General features: G+C 47.6%; 1 protein-coding gene across 1 annotated transcript in view; it reads left to right on the top strand.

Moving 5' to 3' along the window:
* The first annotated feature begins 248 nt into the window (after positions 1 to 248).
* The window catches only part of PIK3R5 (phosphoinositide-3-kinase regulatory subunit 5), a 31,643-nt gene continuing 10,816 nt past the window's right edge, over positions 249 to 21,075 (top strand). The window contains exons 1-6 of the mRNA XM_025362364.1: positions 249 to 300; positions 1,272 to 1,387; positions 3,623 to 3,723; positions 7,080 to 7,148; positions 8,106 to 8,244; positions 19,556 to 19,625. Coding sequence (XP_025218149.1) covers positions 1,285 to 1,387; positions 3,623 to 3,723; positions 7,080 to 7,148; positions 8,106 to 8,244; positions 19,556 to 19,625 — 482 coding nt within the window. The 5' untranslated portion in view covers positions 249 to 300; positions 1,272 to 1,284. The remainder of the gene's footprint in view (positions 301 to 1,271; positions 1,388 to 3,622; positions 3,724 to 7,079; positions 7,149 to 8,105; positions 8,245 to 19,555; positions 19,626 to 21,075) is intronic.

The raw sequence follows: 21,075 nt of genomic DNA, 5'->3' as shown, positions 1-21,075 counted from the left end.
GCCGCACAGCTGAACCCAGGTTAGGATTTTATCCTTCTTTGTATGTCATTTGCATGGCTCAGCTCTGAGCTCTGTGCTTCCTCCTCTGGCTTCCAGAGCTGAACTGCAGCTTTCTCGGCATCCCTCTACGGCCTGGCCTGACTGGCCAGTGAAGGGATCTGCCCAGAAGGGGTGAGTGCAGTGACATGCCCTGGGGCCAGGGGCGATGATGGCAATGACTGTAGCAGGACAGCTCTCGCGTGTTGGAGGCTTACTCAGCGCATCTGCCACAGCATTTTATCTTCCCAAGAGCCCCATGAGGCTTTAGCACCACTGTCATCCCATTTTACAGATCAGTCAGTGGAAGTTTGGAAAAGTTAAAGTGTTTGCCCAAAGTCACATAGTTAAGCAAATATCAGAGTCCAGGTTTGAGTGTAAGTCTGTTGGATGCCGGAGCCAGGCTTGCTCACTGTGCCAAATCACCTTCCGTGGCTTCCCCAGAGACCCGGGAGCCCTCATACATAACTAAGAAGCTGGGCTGGCCTTGCTGGGGGCTCTCAGTTCCCCATATGGGGCTAAAACCCTCCTGAAATTCCCACTTCAGTGACTTTCCAGCTCAGCTAACCACCCCTTGGATTCTCCTCAGTAGGATGAAGAAGGAGGGCAGGGTAGGTCTTTGAATGGCAGGTAACATTGCCAAGCCCCAGGGGAAGGAAAGAAAAATGGCAAAAGTGGAGGTTAGGGCAGAAAGGAAACAGGTGCCTGTGACCTGGGCACCCAATCAGAGGGAGCTCCCTCCAAGCATATTGAGGGAGTTCCTGTGGCCTTCTCATCAGGAACACACTCCTGCCCCATCCCTGGAGGTTTGGAAAACACAGCCCTGGAAATTCAGAAAAAGTCCTCCAAGTGATTCTGATTTTCCCCTCAGGGTCTTCCTGCCCAGCCCATTGGGGTCTGACCACTCCCTGGGTACTTGGTGACGCTCCCCACTGCCCAGTGGGGAAAGCAGATCCCTTTCCACTTCTCTGCTCCCATCCCTGACCCCTTACTTCCCACACCTCTGTCCTATTCTGCTATAGGGGTGCTCTGTCCTGCCACTCACATGTGGCCCTCCAGATGCTGTTCCTACCCTGGAGGCAGCTGTAAGGCCCCTGGTGCTGTTTCCACAGCACCTGAGCTATAGCTGGGCTGGGCTGATCGCGCTGCACTGTGAGCACCCATTGTCCTTACTGGACCAGGTGCTTTCTGGGAAGGGAGCTCGACAAGTTGACCGGTGTCTGTCCCCCATGCAGGCAATGACCCAGGATGCAGCCAGGGGCCACGACATGCACGGAGGACCGCATCCAGCATGCCCTGGAACGCTGCCTGCATGGACTCAGCCTCGGCCGCCGCTCCACCTCCTGGTCAGGTAGGTCTGAGGGAGCCCGGGAGGCGTTTGAGGGCTCAAGGAAGCCTCAGGGGCCACGGTGGGCTCTGGACCAGGCATGGAAGCTGGTAGATTCTAGGTCAAACCCTGTCTGTGTGACTTGGGCAAGCCCCAGGCTTCACCTGGGCAGGTGCCCGGCACAACACTTGATGTCGTCAAACCTCAGTATCCGGCACTTTCTCCCTTCTCCCATGGCATCTTCCTCATCCTACTCAGGGCTGCCTTTTGCTTCTGGAAGAATCCATTGAATCTGCTTAGAAAACCACAACTGCTGATTCTGAAAAAGCAGCTGGGAATCCACAGGCAGCTCTCCCCAGAATTCTCCCGTTGGTTTGTTTCTGGTTCCCTCATAGCCCTATCCTTCTCTTCCCTGTAGAATAAGGGAAAACTCAGCAGAGCTGCGGAGAGCAGGAGGGCCCTGTGTTTCCCATCTCCCAGGACTGAGAAATAGGATGTCTGCAGTCCCGGGCAGTTGTGTCTCTGAAGGCTGGTGCCTGGCTGTAAATAATTCCTCATGCTTGTAGAGCTTTTTCATGCCCCGTATCTCACTGGCCTCCCTAACTTCTCCGTGAGTAGCCATCTAGTGCTCCTTGAATACCTGGTCCCTCCCTACCCCAGTACCTTTGCACCTGCTGCCTGCAATTCTTCCCTGGGAACTGCACATAGCTGGCTCCTTCTCATCCAGGTCTCAGCTCAAATGTCTCTTCCTCTGAGAGGCTGTCCTTGGCTTTTGGAATGCGAGACAGACCTGGATTAAAGCTATCTCCCATTGGCTTTACAACCCTACGCAAGCCACTCACCCTCCCAGAACCCTGGCCCTACTTGCCTTGTCTGCAAAATGGGAATAATAACAATGGAACCACTTTCCTGAAGGGACAGTGGGAGCCTCAATGAAGATAATGTATTCAGAGGCCTAGCACTGTATTGGCACATAGTAGGTGGTCAATAAATGGTAGTTTTCCTTCTTGCCTCCTACCCAGGTTTTGATGGAGGCTAAGCTCATAGGGCTGGGGAGAGGGATATCATTAAGCAAAAGAATATAAAAATATCTGATCTTTGCAAATTATCTGACAACCTGTGACCACATGGACACATTATTAGAAGCCTCCAGAACTTTGGAGGGAGCCTGTACACGTGAGAGGTCCTGGAGCCTGAGCTCCACGAAGTTCAAGTTCAATCCATTTCCACTCCTGGGGCTCTCACTCCCCACCCCACACACACATACACACAGCCCCTCCCTGCTCTTCCGCCCCGGGCCGTCCCTTTAATTTTTAGGGGTTTACCCTTGCTGACTGCAGGGAAACAGAGATTGACAAAATAAGAAAGTCTGGGGAAGTTACAGAGTGACACAGTGCTCATGGCAGCTTTTAAAATAGAACTTATTTAGCTTCCCCTTCCTGGGCTCCATTGCCACTCCTGGGAAGCTCCACGGCTGCTGTAGACTCAGTCTTGTGTCTTGGGACGGAACTCACCGTGGCTCCTCTCTGTATTCTTCCAGCAATTTCTGCCTCTGTTCTAACCTCCCTGCAACTCATAGGTACCAGAACCCACTGTAGGAAACCAGGGCAGAGGAGGTTGTGGAAGAACTGGTGCTCCCACAGGGAGCAGAGTCGTGGTGAGCTCATTATCCTCCAACGTGGATCCCAGCCCACATCTCCAATCCCTGTGTCTCTTGCATATGCAGGAACAGGGAACTTGTCATTATGTCTTGATGGGGCATGGTAGGGTTGAGCGTTGATCCAGCATCTTCTCCTAGATTCACTTACTTTAGAAAGGAGTGTTCCAGGCCCCGTGCGGTGGCTCATGCCTATAATCCTAGCACTTTGGGAGGCCAAGGAGGGCGGATCATGAGGTCAGGAGATCGAGACCATCTTGGCCAACATGTTGAAACCCCATCTCTACTAAAATACAAAAATTAGCCGGGCGTGATTGTGCGTGCCTGTAATCCCAGCTACTTGGGAGGCTGAGGTAGGGGAATCGCTTGAACCCGGGAGGCGGAGGTTGCAGTGAACTGAGATTGCGCCGCTGCACTCCAACCTGGGCGATAGAGCAAGACTCTGTCTCAAAAAAAAAAAAAAAAAAAAAAAAAGAAAGGAGTGTTCTGGTGCAATACCGCAGAAGAATGTTCCAGCATAAGTGCCCCTTCTCTACAACCCCTACCTGAGTGTGGCCGGAAAACACCAGAACTGACCCCCTTGCCTCTCTCTCCTTTTCAAGCTGGGCTGTGTCTGAACTGCTGGAGCCTGCAGGAGCTGGTCAGCAGAGACCCGGGCCACTTCCTTATCCTCCTTGAGCAGATCCTGCAGAAGACCCGAGAGGTGAGGGCGAGTCAGGAGCTGAAGGGCAGAGCTGGGGTCGGCCTCGTAGAGTAGAGAAATGGGTCCCAGAGAACATCATTCCTAGGTGCCTGGACCTCCAGAGGGGCTTGGCAAAGGCCCTGGGAACCTGTGAGTTTTGTGTTTCGGTAGTGCTTGCATGTGAGGGGTTTCTAGGAAGGGGTGCATTCCGTAAGAACACATAATACGCGAGCTAGGGTCCTGAGTTCAGCTACAGACATGGCTGGTAAGGCCAGGTATTGACTAGGGAGAGAGAAGACACTTTACCCAATTCCTTTCCTCAAAAAGATCCGTAAAAACAAAGACACGAAAGAGAAAACTGATCGGAAAGGTAAACTACGGCCTCCTCTCATTGTTCAATCAATGGCTTTCATGACAAAGAAGAGGAATGTGTTTAGTGCTGAGCTGGGCTTGGGTTCCAGAATAGCTGTGAGTCCGGGAAGAGGATTTGTATAAAGAATTCTCTTTTATAAAGAATTCTCTTTTGTGGTGTGTGTGTGTGTGTGTGTGTGTGTGTGTGTGTGTGTGTGTGTGTTTTAATTATTTTAAATACGTGTGATTTGGAAAACATGTCACTTTCACTCTCAGTTACCTATCCCTGTAAGAAGATGCTCAAGGTTACACAGTTCTGACCCCACTATTTACCTGGTACTTTTTAACCCACATCATAAGCCAACCAGCTCAGAAGAGCTGAACCGCCTCTGGAGTGCATAACATATAAACCCACATGGAAAGTCTAGACCACCATGTAGCAATACAGAAGGGTTTCATAGAAAGGTCTGATCTGCAAGGCTTGGTAGACACATTGTCTATTAAGGGTAAAGAGAAGGAGAAGTCTCAATTTGAGCCTACTGAGCTCATCTAGCACAGAAGACATGATGGGGCTTTCTCTGTATCGCCAACCCCCACGAGTTCCAAAATGGACCGAGAAACCTTCTGACCAATGAATTCTAAATCATGTGGTGTGCACATGTGTGCATGTGGTGTGGTAGGTGTATCAGAGAGGCAGTTCACAAAGGGATAAATAGAAGTTGTAAACTAATATGAAAAAGCAATAATAAAATGAATGCAAATGAAAACCATAATGAGACAAACTTTGCCTAACAAATTAGCTAAAAAACAAAAGGTAAAAGGCCAGGTACAGTGGCTTGTGCCTGTAATCCAAGCACTTTGAGAGACTCAGGTGGGAGAAATGCTTGAGCCCAGGAGTTCAAGACCAGCCTGGGCAACATAGTAAGATCTCATCTCTACAAAAAAATACAAAAAGTAGCCGGTTGTGGTGGTGTGCACCTGTAATCTCAGCTACTTGGGAAGCTGAGGCAGGATTGCTTGAGCCCAGGAGGTCAAGGCTGCATTGAGCCAAGATCGTGCCACTGCACTCCAGCCTGTGCAATACCCTATTTCTCTCTCTCTCTCTCTCTCTTTGTTAAAAAAAAAAAAGATAAAAACCAATGCAGGAAGAGCATGGTGAAACTGGTACTTTTATATATATAGATAGCATAAATGGCAAAATCCTTTTGGAAAGCAATATGACAATATGTCTCAAAGGTCATAAAAGTCTATAAACATGTTGACAATCTTTGTTGACTACACTTCTTGAACTCTTTTCTAGATAAATAACCAAAATTATAGAAAAAGGAGTGTGCTGCATAATAGTGTTCATTGCAAAATATGTAAAATACCAAGACAATAATCTTGAATGCCCACAATGAAACTAATAAGATGCTGGGCACAGTGGCTCACGCCTGTAATCCCAGTACATTGGGAAGGCAAGGCAGGCGGATCATGAGGTCCAGAGATCAAGACCATCCTGGACAACATGGTGAAACCCCATCTCTACTAAAAAAAAATTACAAAAATTAGCTGGGCTTGGTGGTGGGCGCCTGTAATCCCAGCTACTTGGGAGGCTGAGGCACGAGAATTGGTTGAACCCAGGAGGCACAGGTTGCAGTGAGCCAATATTGCATCACTGTCCTCCAGCCTGGCGACAGAGTGAGACTCCATCTCAAAAAAAAAAAAAAAAGAAACTAAGAAAGTAATAAGTTATGGAGGTCTACCAGAAGGAGTATAATGCAGCTAAAAATGATGGATATTATCCAAGGGCATAAACAAAATTTAATATATGATACAGTTACATCAGTAAGATTTGTTAAATGGTTTAGGGAAAATTGACTAAACATTTGGAAAAAGATAGAGTGAGATCCCCAACTGACACCATACAGCAGGTGAAATTCTAGTTACATGAAATATGTCTCCTTTTTTTTCTTTTTTTTTTTTTTTTTTGAGGCAGAGTCTCAGCCTCCTGAGTAGTTGGGATTACAGGCGTGCGCCACCACCCCTGACTAATTTTTGTATTTTTAGTAGAGACGGGGTTTCGCCATGTTGGTCAGGCTGGTCTCGAACTCCTGGCCTCAAGTGATCCACCCGCCTCGGCCTCCGAAAGTGTTGAGATTATGGGCATGAGCCACTGCGCCCAGCCTAAATATTTCCATTTCAGAAAATGAAGTTTCAAAGAAAATAAGAAAGTATATATGAATATTTACATGATCCTTGCATGCAAAAGCGAAAATCCATGAAGGAAAAATCGACACCTGTAATTTCTGTACACGAAAAATATTTATAAAATTAAAAGGCAAACAACCAACTGCAAAAAAAAAATTTATAACACAAATAACAGGTAAATGTATAACAAGAAGGGAAAAAAGGGGGTCTTAGAGACCCTATAGTAAAACAGAAATTTACTTATAATACTATATGTAAAATACATTAGGAGTAAAAATATACACACAGCTTATAGCTTCGCAGACATAGGAACAGAAAACCAAACACCACATGTTCTCACTCATAAGTGGGATTTGGACAATGAGAACACATGGACACAGGGAGGGGAACATCACACACCGGGGCCTGTCGGAGGTTGGGGGACAAGGGGAGGGAGAGCGTTAGGACAAATACCTAATGCATGCAGGGCTTACAACCTAGATGATGGGTTGTTGGGTGCAGCCAACCACCATGGCACACATATACCTATGTAACAAGCCTGCACGTTCTGCACATGTATCCCAGAACTTAAAATAAAATTTAAAAGAAAAGAAAATACACAGGGCAAAAATGGTGTCAGGAGAGGGACATTCAAACAGCTGTGGTTGGGTTTGGGAGGGGAAATTGTGAGTGTTTTTGTTTACGTCTATTTTCCAAATATTTGTCATGTGATTACACTACTTTTCACTTAAAAAAAAAAAAAGCAAGACTAGAACGAGGAAGAACCACTGTATTCCGCTTCAGGGAGCCCTGGACCCTGTGAATGAGTCTCATTCCCTTTCTCGTCCTCTCCACAGGTCCAGGAGAAGGGCACCTACGACCTGCTCACCCCCCTGGCCCTGCTCTTCTATTCCACTGTTCTTTGTGTAAGTCCAGGTGGGCCAGGATGCGGGAGGTGAGGGAGGAGGGGGAGGAGTGACCTCTCTCTGGGGCAGAGCCCTCACACCTCTGGAGAAAAGCAGAGAGAGAAACTGTCAAGCAGCGGCATGTGAAATGGGTTTCAACCTTTAGATGGCTTCAGAGCAGCCACCATGAAAGGCTTCCAGTGACTCCATGTGGCCGCCATAGTGCCTGGCATCTCTGGGCTCCCATGGAGGAACTGCTGCCACTGTCTGTTCACAAGCCACAAGAGATATTCTGTGTCCACCTCATTCTTCACCTCATTCAGTCACCCAATGTGATCACCCGCTGTATTCACCAGACAGGGGGCACCAAATGTATACACTGACTGAATCCATCCTCAAAAAATAAACATTTACCTGTAATGAGGCTATTTAAGTAAAGATGGTTTAGGCATTGGAGACCATTATCCATAACATAACATTGAAGACCACTGAATCCACCCTCAAAAAATAAACATTTACCTGTAATGAGACTAATTAAATAAAGGTGGTTTAGGCATTGAAGACCGTTATCCATAACATAACACTGAAGACCATTGAATCCACCCTCAAAAAATAAACATTTACCTGTAATGAGACTATTTAAATAAAGGTGGTTTAGGCATTGAAGACCACTATCCATAGCAATTGTCAGCAATGGCACCATTGACCAGTAAGGGGACAGCCTTTCAGAGAGGCTCACTCAAGCATTGGGTAAAGCAAGTCCCTTCCAGTAGAGACACCCCGGGTGCCATCTTGTCCATCTGAAACTCACTCCCTGTGGGTAACTTCCAGTTCCACCTGACCTTGTCCTGGGACACACTGCTGCCAGGAAATGTGTGTCTTTTGTGGAATATTCCAGAAAGGGAGCAGAGGCTGTTTGGGACTATCTGAGCCTTTTCTCACCTAGATCTCTTTGCTTGTTGCCTGCCTCCATCCTAGACACCACACTTCCCACCAGACTCGGATCTTCTTCTGAAGGCAGCCAGCACCTACCACCGGTTCCTGACCTGGCCTGTTCCTTACTGCAGCATCTGCCAGGAGCTGCTCACCTTCATTGATGCTGAACTCAAGGCCCCAGGTAAGCATTGAGGCAGCTGGCACGGGGGGCAGGGTTCACAAGGTCAGAATGCTTCCAACTCCTCTGAAACTGTTCTTTGTGACCCTCCTTACCTTCCATCCTTTGGTTCATCTCTGCCCATGCCTTGGTTCACAACCATGGAGTCTCCTCTTCACAGCACCATCAAGCATCTGATGGTTGAATCCACACAAGATGAAAGTAAACAAGGGAGGTAACTCGAGGAGGGATTCTTAGGGGAAGCAGGAGCGAGCACTCAAGGCAAGGAGACCCCAGCCCTTGGCCTGTGCCTCTGATCTGGTTAGTCAAGGGGTCCCCAAGGCTGCCCAGGTCAGACAGAGGAGCCCCCAGGATGCTGACAAGAGGTTTTTGCATGTTCTCTGTGCCCCAGGAACAAGTAAGTAATTCCGTGTGTGGGTTGATGCAGTTTGGGTCAGGGAAGGTGGCTGGTGCTAGGAATGATGGCCACTGTGACAAGTGTGGACAAGACCCGGGACTCAGTTTTCATGTGCGGGGTCTGAAAAGTAGGAGCTCAGAAATTGCAGGTGCTGTCATAAACATGAAAATCAGGTCTAAGGAAGCTATGATAGTGCAGGAGAAAACATTATCAAGTGTGATTTACTGAGAAGTGGCGCAGCGAATCAGTACTCTCAAAGGAATAAATTCACAAAAGCACCTCAATAGATGCCTCTAAAATATTTCATAAAATTCATCACCATTCCTGATATTCAAAACCCCTCAATATATGGAAACGATTACTCTAGAAGTGCTTTTAATATGGCAACGGCCCAAGGTAAAATACTAGAGGCATCTTCTTTAGAGCCAATAATCTTCCTCTTTTGGCTTATCGGTATTTTGCCTATGCAAAAAGACAAAAAAAAGAATGCTTTCTCTTCTGAAGACGAGAAATTTTAATTAGTTGGAGCTCAAACAATTGGTTTTCTGTCAAGACTGAGAGAATCCCCTGAACAAAGAACTGTCAGAACTAGAAAACAGGTAGCTAAGAGCTTTTTTATAAACCAGCATTAACCAGGAAGAAAACATAATTTTAAAAAATTTACAATAGCAATTAAAAATAAAAAATAAAATGTTAATAACTTATATAGAGAAAACAAACTTTGCTGAAGAATGAATAATGGAAGAATCGTATTGCTGGGTTGAATCAATATTGTAACGAGACCAGGTGTTAGGAAAATAAACACAACCACAATCGAAATAACAGGATATTTTAAAAATTTATAAAATATATATAAATAAAAAACATAATATATAAATATTTTACATATAAATAAATTTATATATAAAGAAAATAAAATCTATTTGAAAGATTTATTTATGCACTTAGTATATATTCATTCACGTATTTTTAAAGGAGAGTAAGAAGGAAATATTTCCATTTTTTGAAGGTATTATAGGGCTATAGTTATTAAAATAGTACACTATGGGTATAAGAATAGGTAGATAATGGAAGAAAATGTAATATCTAGAAACAGATTAAATATACAAAATTATATGATAAAGTGGCATCATCAAATTACTGATGAAAAAATCAGTCATTTCATAAATGGTATCAGGATAATTGGTAGACCATAAAAAAAATTGAGTGAGAAAACTATCTAAACAGGCCAGGTGCGGTGGCTCACACCTGTAATCCCAGCACTTTGGGAGGCCGAGGCGGGCAGATCACCTGAGGTCAGGAGTTCGAGACCAGCCTGGCCAACATGGTGAAACCCCATCTCTACTAACAGTAGAAAATTAGCTGGGCTTGGTGGCATGATCCTGTAATCCCAGCTACTCAGGAGGCTGAGGCAGGAGAATTGCTTGAACCCGGGAGGCGGAGGTTCAAGTGCCTCCCAGATTGTGCCGTTGCACTCCAGCCTGGGCAACAAGAGCAAAACTCTGTCTCAAAAAAAAAAAAAAAGATTTCTATCTAAAAAATAAAATTAAGAGTTCTAACTCAAACATAAAAATAACTTTTAGATACATTAGTGGTTTAGGTGTAGAAGACAAGACCACAAAAACTACAGAAGAAAAATAGGTTGTATGAGCCTGGAGTGGAGAAGAGCTGCCAAACATATTCCCCAGGGCAAAAATTATAAAGGAAAAGACTAACAGATATGAAAGCAAAAAATTTAAAGCTTTTCATACGGCAAGCCCACTTTGAGTGAAAGGTAAATGACAAACTGAGAAAAATATTTGCGATAAAAATTAATATATCAGGCTGGGTGCTGTGGCTCAGACCTGTAATCCCAGTACTTTGGCAGGCCGAGTGGGCGGATCATGAGGTCTGGAGATCAAGACCATCCTGGCCAACATGGTGGAACCCCGTCTCTACTGAAAATACAAAAATTAGCTGGGCGTGGTGATGTACACCTGTATTCCCAGCTACTCGGGAGGCTGAGGCAGAGAATTGCTTGAATCCGGGAGGCAGAGGTTGCAGTGAGCTGAGATTGTGCCACTGCACTCCAGCCAGGTGACACAGAGAGACTCCGTCTAAAAAAAAAAAATTAATATATCAAACCCATGAAGAGTGTTTTTTTTTTTTTTGAGTCCATTAAAAAATAGGCAAGCACACTTATGGAAATATGAATAAATATGATTCAATGACATCAAAAAAGAACCCCCTCAAAATATTCACCCTCACTACTCATACAGAAAATGCAAAACTAAAGAGCAAAACTCTTTTTCCCCCTATCAAATTGGCAAAAATAAAAAAGAAAGAACAAAAATGCCAGCGCTGGTGAGGAATGGGGGGCTGTGTTTGCTAAGGAATCAGAAAAAATATCCTTTCACCCAGCAATTCTATTCCTGAATTTTATCTTGATGAATCCCTATGGATGTACAAAGATTCAGCTACAAAGATGTTCATCAATGCATTCTTGCTAATAATCAACCAATGCTAAAAAACCTAAATATTGAACATGGTTGAGTACCCTGTGGCAAAGTCATTTGGTGAAATGTAATTCAATTATTAAAAATGATATTGTAGAAATAGTTACTGAGCTCAAAAGATGTTGAGTAACTAGTCGAGCGAAAAAGCAGTCCCCCCAGTACTAAGTATGTTATAATCTCATTTTTATTTTCTCTCTTGCTAATGGACACATGCACCAGACCAGGTTTAGTACTGGTAGTGTTTCATTCTCACCTTACACATTAAACACACACAGAATGGAAGTACCAAATCTTATTCCCCAATGACTTATGGACCCTAGAAAGCTCAAGACTGGCTTGTACATTTCTTTGGAAGGGTTCGTAACTTTCCTAACCCAACCAGTTACCTGATCTGTCTGTGCCCTACGCAGTCAGCTGACCTGTCTGTGCCTCGTCCAATCAGCTGATCTGCATGTCCCCAGTCAGTCAGCCGTCTGCTGTTGTCTGTCGTTACAAAGAGCAGAGCAGGTACAGCTAGGAATGGCCAACCCCCAAGTCTACCTACAACCAGGTCCTCAGCTTGTGGTAGAGACTTGGGTGGAGACTTAGGACGTCAGGAAGACCCTTAGGAGACTCTGGACTCTGAAAGGTAAAAGGTGGATCTGCCAAGCCAGCATCCCAAGGAAAGGAACAAACCAGTTAAAGGAACAAACTCTAAAGGAACAAGCCAGTTTAAGGTCACACTCCTTCATTCCCTCCCACTGTCCCCCAAAACAAACAGACTTGGATGTCTTCTGAGCTTCTCTTCTTCCTTTCTACAATGCTCAAAGAAAGAATTTAAAATGCAAATGTCTTGGCAGGGCCTGGGGTTTCTACCCAAGACTGAAATGATTCTTTTTTATTTTGAAAAGGATAAGGGAGTTGTAGGGGTGGGGGAGGGGATTACCTGTGGGGAGACCACTTCCCAATTTCAAGTAGAACCAGCTGTCCCTCCTCACCTCAGTGCACGCTATGCCTTGAGATATTTTTGCAGGCGGCTGGATAGAAACTCTGTTCTGGGCAGACAGAAAGCAGATGTGCCATGGAGGGGTTGGCGGTGGTGAGGCCCAGTTCCTGGAATGATAAAATGTAAAGTCTGCAGCACAAGGACCAGGCAGGGCAGCGACTGGAGCCGGAAGTAGAATGAGGGTCCTTTGGCCTCAGAGCAGGGGGGATCCTTGGAACCATCACTCACTGCTGACGGCACATCCTTCCCGGGACCATGTGAAGCCTCAGATATCCTGGTGACCAATGAGAAGTCAGATGCCCCAAGAGGGCAGCTCAAGCCAAGTACCCGTGGTAGGAACCTCTCCTCTTCCAGGGAAAGCAGAACCAAAATAGGAAATGATCAACTCTCCCTCGTTTCTGGGAATCATTTTCAAACAGTTCCAAAACCTCACACATATATAAATATATAGTGAGCCTGTGCTCACTCATTAATGAGGAGAGCAGCACGATGATACAGCTGGCTTATAGGAGGATCCAAGAAACTGAGATGAGCTCCTCATGGAAACTAGAGTGAGATTCAAAGTTAGATACCAAACAGTTAATATCACAGAGGGGAAGAAAACTATAACCTTTGAGGTTATCTTTTCTACTGAACAGAAATCTCTTGCTACTTATCTCACATCCACCAGTTAACCTTCAATTTTAAAGAAGCTAAGCCCTAATCCATAACAAATAGTTAAACAAAATTACCTTCTACATGACCCTTAAATGAGCTTTTTGAAAAATGCTTTCGTATGATTTTTATTTTATTTTTTTTTGAGACGGAGTCTTGCTCTGTCACCCAGGCTGGAGTGCAGTGGCGTGACCTCGGCTCACTGCAACCTCCGCCTCCTGGGTTCAAGAGATTCTTCTGCCTCAGCCTCCCCAGTAACTGGGACTACAGGCATGTGCCACCATGCCCGGCTTATATTTGTATTTTTTGTAGAGACGGGGTTTCACCATATTGGCTGGGCAGGTCTCGAACTCCTAACCTCGTGAGCCGCCCACCTTGGCCTCCCAAAGTGCTGGGATTACAGGCGTGAGCCACCGTGCCCGGCCTTTCCTATGATTTTTAACAGGCCTGCAGTCATCTTTGTACTCAATTCCTGAGTCCCTCCCACCCCCAGTTAAGTGGAGAGAGGGCTAGGATGGAGGCCAGGGAACTTGAACGCTTGAAGGAGAGGCCGAATAACTTAGTGGCTTCTAGTCCTTGGGGCCAGATCGTTGTACTTGCAAATCCTGGGTCTGCTACTCACTAACTGTGGGCCTTCAGCAAGACATTTAGCTTGTGAGCTTCAATTTCCTCATCTGTAAAATGGGTGTATAGCAATGCCTCCCTGTTAATACAGTTCGTGAGGATTAACGTTGGCCTCATTGATTTCACAGTGCTGGGGGCAGTAAGGGTTGCAGTGGTGTTAGCTTAGAAGGTAGCTCCTAGTAAAGTCACAGGAAGAAATGAGAAGGGACGCGGGGAGGTGAGGCCCCCACCCGTGAAGTCTTAGGGACCCAGTTGCCATGGAAATGAATGAAACAGTTTATCCTGCTTTGATGTGGCTGGGTGGCAGAGGAAGTGGGCCTGTTATCAAGGCTGGGGGCCTCCCCCTGCTTCCTGACTCCACCCCCATATGATCGTCCAGTGCCTCGATTCTGGAGGTAGCAGGAAATCTCACGTCAGTGCCACCGGGTCCGGCCCACCACAGCCCTCTTGGGGTCAGCCCACATGTTTATTGAATATTTACTCCATGCCTGCATAGCTGTGCCGACCACAATACTTTCCTGCAAAGAATGTATCTGTAAAGCTGGGGGATGACACTGGGCATCTTACGTGCAAACCACTCTGCAATTTTCAAAGCACACAAACTTCAAGGATCGCGTCTCGCCTGTAAGGGAAGAAGGAAAAGTCATATTCTTCTCATTATAAAATGGGAAATGATTTTGAGAAAACCAAGTTCAGTATTTCTTATTCAAGATACAAAGTGGGCCGGGCGCGGTGGCTCAAGCCTGTAATCCCAGCACTTTGGGAGGCCGAGACGGGTGGATCACGAGGTCAGGAGATCGAGATCATCCTGGCTAACATGGTGAAACCCCGTCTCTACTAAAGTAATACAAAAAAACTAGCCGGGTGTGGTGGCGTGCGCCTGTAGTCCCAGCTACTCGGGAGGCTGAGGCAGGAGAATGGCATAAACCCGGGAGGCGGAGCTTGCAGTGAGCTGAGATCCGGCCACTGCACTCCAGCCTGGGCGACAGAGCGAGACTCCGTCTCAAAAAAAAAAAAAAAAGATACAAAGTGAAGTATGAAAGAGGCAACATGAACCCTCGTATGACAAAGACCTGTACTTCGCCACTTATTAGCTGATGATCTTGGACAAGTTCCTTAGACTCTCTGAGCCTCCTGGTCAAAAGCAGGATTATAATTATCATTGAGATGATGAGGAGGAGGACAGCAATGATGCCAGGGTTGTCTACGGCATATGAAGCACTGTCACAGGTTCGTCCCATCTAACCCTTAGAACACCTCCATGGGTAGTTACTATTATTCCCATTTTTCAGATGCTGAAACTGACGGCTCGACATTTATGTAACTTGCTCCCAGTCACAGAGCTGACAAGAGCTCTACCACTTGAACCCATATCTCTTTGATACCAAAAGGCATATCATATCCTTTTCACATTTGCATAAATCTGTGTTTCTACCAAGAGGCCTGACAGATGGCTGCATGACCCTGGGTTACCCAGGCTGTCTTTTTATAAACATTCCCCCTTTGGGGAATTTCTCCTGCCCCTTTCCCTTTGGGATGCTTAATATGGCTTCATACCCTTTGATCTCCTATCAAATGAGGAACAAACCTGGGTTAGGTCAGTTTTGCTTATGAACAGGTGGCAGGTGAATTCAGAGTGTTCTTCAGTGGTGAGACGTTTCTCTTGGGACATTACTGATCACAGACATTTGCGTTTTATACTTTTTGTCCCTGGTTATGGAATGAAAGGTTAGACCTCTTGAAGGATGTCAAACATCATTGACTAGTAGGTGGGGGAGGTTTAGGGAAAAGAGTAGAGGCTGGTGTTCCAGAAATCACAGGGTGTGATCAGTTAGGACTGAGCCGGCTGCCTATAGCAGAAAGCCCCAAACAACAATGCCTTAAACTCATAGGGGCTAGTTTTCTCTTACACACACACACACACACACACACACCACACACAATCTGTAAGAAGGCAGGCCAGCATTGGCATGGTGGTCCCATGAACATCCTAGACCAGCCTTCTCTCATCTTTCCGCTCCACCATCCTTAGCAAGAGGCACCATCTTCAAGGTTGCTTCATGGTCTAGGATGGCTGCTGGAGCGCTGGCCATCATGTCCACATTCCAGTTAACAGAAAGAAGGAGGTGAGGGGAGTTGCACCTAAAACATTCTGCAAGGGAGGCTGAGAAATTGACTCATCAACTGGGTACAGTGCCCAGTGTCTCACTCAGTGGATATTGAGTAGATGCCTAGAAGTCCCTGCCACATGTGACTTACTCGTAAGAGTAGCCCATAAGGCCCGGATTGGTCCTGTTAGGGTGACTATCACTAGGGTGGTGAAAGGGTGTTATGAAAGGGCCTCATCTCACTTCGCCCCCACAAGCCCGGTGGCTCTTCAAAGCTGCAGACCTCATCCCGCAGGCATTTCCGTGGGGTCACTGCACTTGTTCAGAGCAGCATATGTCTTGTGGTGGCACTGAACTTTCATTCCAAGAACTCACATCTCCTCTGCCAGCATGGAGGCCTGCCCAGTGGGTTCCTTCTCCCCAGTATTTTCCTCTTGGCTTTCTAGCCACATCGCTTCTCACCTTCCACCTCTCTGCTCCTGGACTCCCTGTGGCCGGGGATTCCAGCCTCCCTTGTTATGTCCTCTCCTCCTTTGTCTATTCACCTGAAAGCTGTGCTTCACCTTCCTACCCAGGCCCTGCTGAGGCCCACAGCCATGAGTTTCCAATTCCTCCAGTCTCTCTGGAGTCCAGGATCCTGGAGATGGGGAGCAGGAAGGCACTGCACATGGGACCCCCAGTGAGGAGGGAAGTGTAAGAGAAACCAGGCTGTGGAGAGCGGTGTGCCTGGTGTTTGCTTCAGGGTATGACGTAGGTCAAACTGTCCACCGTGAGTTGATATTAATCGTAGATGCTGGAGAACCAAACCTGACCGAGTCTCATTTGGAGACTGCATTGCCGTTGGGGCCGGGCCCTGATTCCACTCTGTGGATTCCGTGGAATCTTGGTGTTCCCCTTGTAAGAGGAAACTGAGTCAGATGTGGCTGCTGTCTGCCTCCCCCAGGCTCAAGTACCCACATGACCCTCAGCATGGACCTGTCTATCAGTGTGTTGCTAATACCAGTGCTGCTTGATGGCAGATGTAGTGATTTTCATGTGTCCTGGATCTTCACAGTCAGCTGTTCTGTGCAGAATCCCTATCTATTTGCAACTTTGAAAAAGAGTGGAAGCTTTGATGGGCAAACAAGCTTGATGGCGAAGGGTCTTGGACAACTGGGCCAGGAGTTTGACCTTCACTATGACTGTGTTCTGCCCACCCACCCCATTCGTTGCCTATATGGGGTGACTCCTCTCGATTTCTTACTTGCTAGGGCCTGACGCAGGAACAACCCAGGCAAGGTTTTTGTTTAGCCCTTGCACCAATCTTGATCCAAGAAGCTAAACTCAGAAAGTTGTTTCCATCTGCTAAGGTGACCAAGGAAGGCTGTGATCTAAGATCAAAGGGAGAGAGGAGTCTATTGATCCGAGGCTCCCCAGTGTAGCTTCCCTGTTTGGGGAGTGGAGGGTGGAGTTAAGGGTGGTCCCGAAACTGATATTGCACACCCCCACTTAGCATTCATGGCCTCCGTGGCATCACCAGGTAACACTGTGAAAACCAAGCCCGTGGAGGATGCTGGGAGATATTTCCAGCCTCACAGCATAGACCAGCAAATGGGGACTCAGCGGTACAATTTCTAAGCCAGGTTCAAAGGAGTGAGTCTGTACAAAAGTTTGTAGGATCAGAGCCTCCTCCACACTGCACAGTCTTTTCTAATTTGTTCCCAGCTCAGGCCCCAGCCCACCAGTTAATTACCCAAAACTCCACACCCCATGCATGCTAAGCAGGGGGGTCCATTACCAACAGAGACCAAGGAAGGGGGTTGACGGTGTTTTTGGGGTGATGGCAGGAGTTTATCTGATGATCGTAGGCTCTGCTTGGGAACTGTTGGTACCTTGGGTATTCAGCACCGGCCAAACAACTCGGAAAATAACTCTCTGGGTCAGGGTGTGCCAAGAGGTACTGGCAACCTCCTAAATATCCCCCGTTAAAGCAACAGGATACATACAGCAACAGTCACGTGGAGTCCACGTAGCTCATACGAAGCAGCTTCTTGTTCTAACTGTAGCACAATCCGAAAATGAGACGAAGGCACATGAATGTAGATGTGAGAGATTGCTCCTCATCCTAGAGATGAGAGGAAATGAAGGAGCTTCAAGGTTGTCCACAGTACCAGGCACTCCAGAACAAAAGTTCAAGCAGCGTGATGATGAACCGTTGGGTATGGCGACGGGGAAAACGTTGCCAAGCTTCAGGAGAGCAAGGTCAGGAGGGCAGAGGCATCGGAAGCCAATGGCTGGGCGTTTTGGAACAAAGCTGATGTGGAGGGAGAGCGACAGCACAGTCCACTGCTTCCTGGAGTGCGACCGCCTGGATGACCTGGGTCAACAGAGGCAGAAGTGGCAGTGACGAAATGGGGTCAGCGGGGTGTAGGTTACCTGTTAAAAGCATTAAATAGTAAAAGAAAAGAGAAATAAGGTCAAGAGAAGATTTTGCGTGTCTGTGTATTTTACGGTCAGGGAGATGGGGGATATCTGTTTGTCTCCACTACGGTAACTACGGTAACTACGGTAACTACGGTATTATGTTGGGGTGGTTGGAGAGTGGGTGAGGATCTCTTCTCTGTAATGCATGTGAGTGGCCACCAGATGGTGTCCCAAGTCCTGATGTAATAGCCACTGTGTCAAGGACTTTCCTGGCAAAACGGATCAAATGTTAACTTCTAAATATGTGATGATTACATAAAGTAAACATCACACAAAAGGCCCAAAATCAAAGCAATTAGGTCCCAAGTTAGAAGAGCATTATATGGTAATTTTTTGCCTTTCACAGTCTTTCTATTTATAGCTGTCTTTCACCCCCCCGGTCCAGACTTGCACTTCTGAGGGGACGTCCTGCAGGTTCCCAGCTCAGTCCCAGTTCAGGGTGGCCCTGCTCTGGATGGGGACTACCCCGGGCCTATTTCCAAGCTATGACAAGAAGGCGGCCCACCCCGCTGGGTCCCCAGCCCCTGCTCTGTGAGGGAGTGAACTTGTGCTTCCTGTTTCACCTCCTCATCGTGGTGGAAACAGAACTGAACGCACACTGTAAAGCAACTACTGTGCAGAACGGAGTCAAGTTGCAGAAACAAAAGGAAAACCTTTGGTGTGTTTCTTCTCAGCATTTGGAAGTCAGAGGAGACAGAGAGGGGGAAGGGCCGGGGAGAAAGGGGATGTGGACTGGGAGCAGAGCCTGGGATGCAGCTGCCTCAGAGCAGAGAGGACGCCAGGCCAGACCGCGATCCTTTGAGAGGACTCGGGACTCCAGGCAGAGATGGGGAGGCGCAGGTGTGGAAACTCGAAACCCGCTGCCTGGCTGGAGCTGAGGCAAAGTGGTTGGGCTGACAGGTGCCTGGCATAGCGGGAAGGCACCCAGGACCGGGAGAGGGGATGGCGGCAGGGACCCAGGAGTAGCCCGGCGGCACCAGACGCGGCAGCCTCCTGGGCCCAGGTTCTGCCTCCTGCGATGCTCTCCCTCCCAGTCTCTGAAGAGAGAAACTTTAAGTTGGTCAAGCTGTGATGGGGCCTGGGAATCATAGACTGTTAAAGGCCTCAGAGACCACTGATCTAATCTGCCCCTTCCCGGGAGAAACTGAGGCTCAGGGATTAAGTGACCCGGCCAAGAGCTGGAATAGAACTCAGGCTTCTGACCCGGGCTCTCACCCTGGATCCCTTTCTCTTTAGCTAGGCTGCCTCCAAGCCTGGGGCCAGGGCCTGAGCCACCAGGGGAGTGGCAAGCTCTTAGGAAGGGAGGGCAATCGGAGAGGCCACGGGAATCCAGAGGACAGCGAGGCCCAGGACCGAGTTTTGGTGTTGGAGGCGAAGGTGGGGATATGACTCGTGAGGTGTTAAAGGATGCATAGAAGCAAACTGCTAGCCACGCTGGAGGAGCCACTGAACAGCCCCTCTCCAGGTTCTCCTGAGCTCCATCCGGGAACTTCCAACCTGATTTTCCGGGGCTTGGCTCGCCACAAGGCACTAGGACGATGCTGAAGGAATTGACCAGCCCATGAACTCTTTTCTTGTTGGCCCACAGGGATCTCCTACCAGAGGCTGGTGAGGGCTGAGCAGGGTCTGCCCATCAGGAGTCACCGCAGCTCCACCGTGTGAGTGCTCTTGGGGGACGGAGAAACAGAGGGGAGGGAGTTTGGGACCCCTGCACTGTTCCACCTTCACCCTCCTCCCCCACTCAAACATCCAGTACCCCGCTCCCCCACCATCCATCCCAGCCAGCAACAAACAGGCTTCCAGGGAACTGGGAACTCCTGGCACTGCTGGTGATACTTTGTGTCCAGGTTTGTTTTTCTAGGCTGAGGGTCTTTCACCAGATTCTTAAAGAGGGCCGCATCAATTGTGCCAGGTGTTAGGCACACAGTTCCCCCACTTTATCCATTCTTTTCAGATGAGGAACTGGAGGTCAGAGAGGCCAAGCAACTTCCCCAAGGTCACACAGCGAGCAAGGGTCTGAGCCACAATTTAACTCTCAGGCTTATTCAGAAGCCCATGGTATTTCTACAGTCTCTTTCTGCCTGTTACTAAAACAGTGTTTCCAAACTTTTTTGACCAGGACCTACAATAAAAATCCATTTTATACGACATCCTGGTACACACACACACACGCACACACACACACACACCCCTAGCACTAGAGAGGGGGTGCCCATTCGGAGGACCCTCTGCAGGCCTCGAAGAGTTGAGTGCTACCTTGCCTTGACATGTTGGGAGCCCAGGGACCCCAGCCTTCACCAGTGCAGAAATTATAGGCCCCCGGCCCTCCCCATTCCCAGCCCCAGGGGTTCACTTCCCACTCAATCCCCTGAGCAACACTTCTTGATTTCCCTCTAGGTAAAAACAAGCACAAACAAAATGATAGATGTTGAGAGAGGGAAAGGATGCTAACATGTTGTAGTTTAGTAAGTAAATAAGATGCCTCTGGGGGAGCTGGGGCAGGTGGGCTGATGAAGAATCATCAACGCCTCTTAGACCCTTTCTCGACCTCCAGGCGCCATTCTAAGCGCAGTTACGTGTGCTGACTCATTTAATCCTCATGTTAACCCTGTGAGAAGGGGAGTTTTCACATTAGGGAATTGAGGCACTGAGAGATTTGTAGAAAGAGCTTGCAGTTGGGAGATGGTCTCACTTTCATTATCTATAAATTGAGAATGATAAATTATGCGGCAGAGAAATTATGTGAGCTGGTGAGGGCAGGGGCTCAGCTGGGCTCGTTATAAGGTTATAAGGCGCTGCTTATGCAAGCCCACCTCCTTTTCTTACAAACAGAGAAATCAAAGTTAGTTTCTTCCCAAATGATGGGGACTTTGACAGAGACTAGTCCTGTCTCTGCCCTGTGCCCGGGCACTGATGTCCCCAGAGCCTGGAGGGAGTGCTGCCTGCATGGGGCTCCTCTGCACTGGGTTTAAATGCAGAGTGTGGAACTGAGAGAGCAAGAGCCATCACACGCAGCTCATACTAAAGCATTTATGGATACAAAGCCGCGATGGCTCGAGTTTGCTTCGAGGTCATGCAGTGATGCAGGGGTTGGCATGGGGGAAGTGA

This window comes from Theropithecus gelada, chromosome 16 (genome assembly GCF_003255815.1).
Source record: "Theropithecus gelada isolate Dixy chromosome 16, Tgel_1.0, whole genome shotgun sequence".
NCBI lineage: Eukaryota > Metazoa > Chordata > Mammalia > Primates > Cercopithecidae > Theropithecus > Theropithecus gelada.
This window is presented reverse-complemented; position numbering and strand designations above follow the sequence as displayed.